The sequence below is a fragment of the Uloborus diversus genome, chromosome 1 (genome assembly GCF_026930045.1).
Source record: "Uloborus diversus isolate 005 chromosome 1, Udiv.v.3.1, whole genome shotgun sequence".
Lineage (NCBI taxonomy): Eukaryota > Metazoa > Arthropoda > Arachnida > Araneae > Uloboridae > Uloborus > Uloborus diversus.
The window spans coordinates 130,268,147-130,274,146 of record NC_072731.1 but is presented as its reverse complement, the minus strand read 5'-3'; the positions used below and the strand labels follow the sequence as shown (position 1 = coordinate 130,274,146).

The window sequence follows — 6,000 nt, the reverse complement described above, 5'->3', positions numbered from 1 at the left end:
ATTGTTACACGTTGTATGATTATCATAATTTTACGAGATGGGTTAACGTAAATGCGTTTTGAAGGACAACTTGAAAAATAAATTTCCATTTCTCAAAAAGGGCAACAAAGAAGGTGAAATCTTTTGTGAAAAATGTCAAGGGCATTCATTCAGTATATCCCACGGAGGACTGTGGAAAAAAACTACTCTACCTCTCCCCCCCCCCTGTCATGTGTCCTGATTTTTTGCTTGAAAAAATCTGGTCACATTACCTTTGAACCTTCCTTTTTTGGTATTTATCATTTACTAAGCAATCTTCAATTGTTTTAAACCATATAGATTTGCTACAAAATTTAATACTAGAAATACATTTTCTTCCATTTTCATCACATCAATTTCAAGTTTTGTTACATTTATAAATGTTGATTAATTAATAACTATTTGTTATAGTCTGCTAAAAAATCCATTTTAATTTATTTGTTTTAACTATAAGATTTTTGCAGTAAGGATGCAATTCGAATTGGACAGTCTCCTAAGACTCTTTAAGTTGACATTTATGATTTTTTTGAAAAGCAAGAACTTATTGTTCTTCAAAATTTATGCAAAAAAAAAAAATTTTTTTTTCCAAATATTTGCAAAAAATTACGCTTGTTAACTTCGTTTTTAAATTTGTAACGATCAAAATCATCTTGGATTTTAGAAACTAAACCAGAATTATTAAATTCTAAAAATTTTTTAAAAAGCTCTGAAACATAACAAAATTTATTAAAAATTAATTATTAATTTAAAAAATCCTATTTTGAATGTCTGGTTATAGTATGTAAATGTATTATTTTTCTGTGCTTACAATACCTGAAGCCTTTTCCCGTCTATGAATTTTTTTGTTGACCATGAAACTAACAGAATATTCTTAGAAAATGTAACAAAATTTATTCTTAGTATAAAATCCAATTACTCTAAAAAATAAATATATAAATTAAAAAAATAAAACAGCTTTTTTCATTGAAATTTTATAGATCAATGCATTTAAGAGCAAACGTTTTTATAAAAACTCTCGCAACAAAACACCAAAGGGGTACAGGTGGTTAGATTTCAAATGTGATTTGACACTTAATACTGACAGTTTTGTAAAAATGAAAAAATCATTTCCAGAACAAATTATATTAACAGGCTCGTTGGCATATTCTGCATCTAAAAACCAGTGTCTGACACAATTTCATACATGGGTCATGTCTCCCAGATCCAAAATGATTCATCATGAGCAACATGAGTGGGTGCATTATCATGCTATATACAAGAGATTGGGGTATCCAGAGGAATTTCTTGATCATCTTTTAACACAGTACATCAAAAATATAAGTCCAAGTCATTTTCTTTCTTTCAATACTTTCATGAAACACAGAGTAACCAATTGTAAAAACAATGCCAGCACAATCAGTGTTGATAAGCAGATTTGATGTTATTGTCCCTTTCAGAACTTTCTTAAGATTCAGAAATCAAAAGCACATTCCAGAATACAGTTAAACCTTTTGGGTATTGATTACAGCATATTTTTCTTTAAATAAGTAACATGGAATAAAACTAACCTCTCTCATTGTGAAAAACACATTCAACAATTAATAAAAAAATAAACCAGTACACTATTTCAAACTACTTAATACTTTGATTTAAAGTATTAAATCAAATAGACAAAAACCTAGCACAAAATGTACAAGCTAGCAATAAAAAGCAATATGTTACTTAACATGCAATGAAATCAATTCATTAAGCACTAAATACAAACTTAAAGAAATTTTAAAAAATTTTGTATCATGTCAATGATCAACTGTTTGGCAATTAATTTGATTAATTATAAGAATCAATTATTCTTTTTAGTGATCACATAAAAATATTAAACTTCAGATTACCACCTTTGAAAAATAAGAAACAGTGAATGCCTTCTTTTCAGCTACGTCTTCATTCACACACTTTCCCTTCGTTTTTAATAAACCAAAAGGAAGATGAACGAAGGGGGATAGAACAAGACGCAATACACATATCTCCTTATCTGTACAATATGAATTCATTCTATGATTTTATACTTATTAATACAGAAAAGTGATTAACTAGATATCTTATGTTTGTGTTACAAAACTTAAAATAAATAAATCAGCAATTCAGCAGTTTAACTTTTTGACATTTGACAGTAGGGAAAGGAATTTTATTTAAACTTTCAATTTTTGATTTTGAAAACAATAAAAAGAAATGTTACTTATTTGTCTTTTAAGAAAGTATTGTAAATATCAAAAATAACATCAAGGGCATCAAAATTATAAAAATGGCAAATAACAGAATTTAAGTTAATTATTTTAAAATTCTATTTTAATTACTGCAATAACACAATATCAATAACAACTAACCAATAATAAATTTGGAGTAGGAATACAGAAAACAAATTTCTTGTCAGAAGTAGGGAGATGGATAGTGTAGATGATACTTAACTTCAGAAATACACATGAAAAAATATTGACATCAGGGTGTATAACTGGAATACAATCAGACTTGATGATAATTTGATTCCAGAAAAATTAGTACCACAATGAATTGACATGCTACATTTCTGCTTGCATCCTTGTTCTGTTAGAATGAGGCTTTAGTGTATTCTGGAGTCCCCCCTCCCTCCGGAAACCTTATTATACTCTAATTTCTAGTAAAAGAGTTGAAGAAACTTTCATAAGGCATTGAAAATGACTGAGAAGGACTTGGCCTGCATCAAGATTTACCATGCAGAAGAGATCAAATCATCTTTCAAAAAGAGGCACCTCTTTGAGCTCACAGAAGCTGACCTCTAGACACCCCGGCGAATGGCAGTCCATGTCCTATTGTGTCTCATCGTTGTTAGCTGGCAGCCGCTTGCAGGATGACCATGGCAAGGGCAGAGAGGGCAGCCGAGACTGGTAGCGTTAGCACCCAAGCGAGGACGATTGATCGGAAAAGTTTCCAGTCAACAGCGGCTCGTGAGCGCACCCACCCCACAAAGACCACTGAGCCCACCTTACAGTGCGTGGTACTGATGGGCAGTCCAATCTTGGATGCAACTAAAACGGTCGTGGCGGCCCCAATCTCGATACAGAAGCCGCTAAAAAAGAAAGACACAGGCATCAGTGGAATAGCAAAGAGAACCACTAGGGCAGAGCACTTATGAAAGCAAATTTTCACATTATCTCTCTCTCAATATAAATATGTATGTTTAAATTTATAAATGTCTCACTACCAGGTTTTCAGTAATGTAAGTGTACATTAAACAACAACAAAAAGAAATCAACAAAAGTTTAACAGTATTAAAAGGAAAAAGTATTGAACAGTAAAAAAGTGGGTAGTAATAACTCTTGGTCGACAGAGAGCAGAAGCATTTGGTATTTTACTATAATTTGCAAGTTTCTGAAGAGGTCAGTATCACACAAGCCAGCAAGCAATTTTATATCAATTTTGTATATTAAATCTGAATTTTAGAACATAGAATGTTGATATAAAATTGCTTGCTGGCTTGTGTGGTACTGACTTCTTCAGAAACCTGCAAATTATAGTTACATACCAATTGCTCTTGCATTCCGTCGACGAAGCAGTTATTACTACCCACTTTTTTTACTGTTCAATACTTTGTCTTTTTATATTGTAAAAGTTTTGTTGATTTCTTTTTATTGTTGTTTAATCTACACTTACATTAGTGCAGACCTGTTAGGGAGACATTTACAAACATAAATATATTTAAAATACATTTAATGCTTTAGCTGCACTGTTGCTGGTTAAAATGTAGAACATTTAATTTTTCCATCCTTGCTAATTGAATATATATCTATACAGTGTGAGTTCGATCGAATTGGCCATACAAAAGGGGGTGACAAAACGGGGGGGGGGGGGGGCTCAATGGGAACATAGAACAACCCATTTTTGTGTCCAATCCTTAACCGTAACTGAGTTATGGTAGATAAAGAAAATGAGTAAAAATACAAAATTCTGAGGGAAAAACCGATTTCTGAAATTTCTGTAAGACCTACACACAAATAAGTACATATTTCGAAAGAGCAGACTAAATCTTATAAAATAACACTTTTTCCATCAAGATAGTCACATTTTACAGTGAGCTACAAACTTTGAAACATTGGACACACTCAGAATTGAAAAGAGTCGAAGTTTTCAACCGACATTTTCAAAAACAACCGTATGAGTTACAATCGGGCAAATCTAAGAAAAACTGACCCATTTTACTAGCTTTTAAATTATACAACAACAAATCATATTAGTCTTCAAATTCAGCAGAAATTCAGGGTTTCATTTGAAACAGTGTAAAAATCTGCCATTCGTTGAAAAAAGAAAACCAGCGAATAGTCGCAATTTTCCATTTTACATTTTCTGCTTCACGTAAGTATGTTGCTTTCTTTGTTTAAGAAAATGATATTTTTATATAAATATCATTTTATTAAATGGGGTACAGTATTAAAAGGGGATTTTTTGCAGATGTAAGCTAATTGGTAGCAGCAAGAAAAATATACTGCAAAGGAAAAACCATGCAATAAAGAATGAATTTTCTTGTTTCGTACATTCTCCAGTCCCTACCGAAAAAGTTGCTACAAAAATTTAATTACTAAAATCCGAAAAGAAAAAAAAAAGATCAATATATAATGAAAATAAAATATAAAAAAAATAAGTAGGTATCAGGTAGCATATGTTAAAACATCATCAAACTATTAAAATAATTGAAATATTTTCAAGATGCAAAAGGATTGAAATCAGCTGCAATTTTCGGCAAAGCACATGCTTGGTTGAACATACAATAAGGAAAGCTTCCAAAAAATTGATTTTTATTAAATGAGTTATAAATTGGAAAAAATCTTATTCCCTGACATTGGTAGACAAGAAAAGGGAGTCATCTATTGAGAAGAAAGTGAAACTTTTTAATGATTGACTGAAAAAACTGCAAAAACGGGAGAAAATGGTAAAAAACGGGAAATTGAGGGATAAAAGTAAAAAACAGGAGTCTCTTGCTAAAAACAGGAGCGTTACCAAGTATGTTATTGTTATCTCTTGTGTTTTTTCACTTAGTAAAATGTTAAAACTATTATCGTGATATAAAAATATCTTTTCCTTAAACAAAGAAAGCAACATGCTTAGGTGAAACAGAAAATGTAAAACAGAAAAGTGCGACTATTCGCTGGTGTTCTTTTTTCAACGAATGGCAGACTTTTACACTATTTCAAACAAAAGCCTTAATTTCTGCTGAATTTGAAACCCAATATGATTTGTTGTTGCAGAATCTGAAAGCTAGTGAAATGGGCCAGTTTTTAATAGATTTGACTGATTGTAGCTCACATGGTTGTTTTTGAAAATGTCGATTGAAAACTTTGGAAACTTTTCAATTCTGAGTGTGTCCAATGTTTCAAAGATTGTAGCGAGCTGTAAAATTAGATTATCTTGATGGGAAAAAGGTCATTCATAAGATTTATAGTCTGTTCTTTCCAAATATATACTTATTTTGTGTGTAGGTACAACAGAAATCTCAGAAATTGGTCGTTTCCTCATAATTTTTTTTTTAAACTCTTTTTCCTATATACCATATATAGGAATATATATACCATATCATATCATATATACCATAACTTGGTTACGGTTAAGGATTGGACACGATAATAGGTGGTTCTATGCTCCCCTTGGGCTCTATCATCCCCTTTCGTTTGGCAGATTTGATCGAACTCACCATGTATATGCGGGGTGATTCGTAACAACGTAGCAGAAATGTGCATGGAGGTCAGACTAAAGTAATAAACAAGAGTCACATAGGAACAATCCAGACAAGCTACATGGGCTAAAAGACTTACACAGGAAAACATAAAAAACCGTTCGCACGCGAGAGAGAATGACATTTTATTGCAGAAAGTGAAGTTCTCATAACGTTATACATTTACAAGAACATTTAAAGTACCTACATTCAACTGACGCTTTCCATCGCTTCATCCTTGTCAGCTATCTTCCAGACATTCAGCG

General features: G+C 31.7%; 1 protein-coding gene across 1 annotated transcript in view; it reads right to left on the bottom strand.

The window, feature by feature from the left end:
• Window positions 1–666: 666 nt before the first annotated feature.
• LOC129235004 (sodium-dependent phosphate transporter 1-B-like) overlaps window positions 667–6,000 on the bottom strand; it is a 222,457-nt gene continuing 217,123 nt past the window's right edge. Inside the window, exon 14 of the mRNA XM_054868757.1 lies at window positions 667–3,097. Coding sequence (XP_054724732.1) covers window positions 2,857–3,097 — 241 coding nt within the window. The 3' untranslated portion in view covers window positions 667–2,856. The remainder of the gene's footprint in view (window positions 3,098–6,000) is intronic.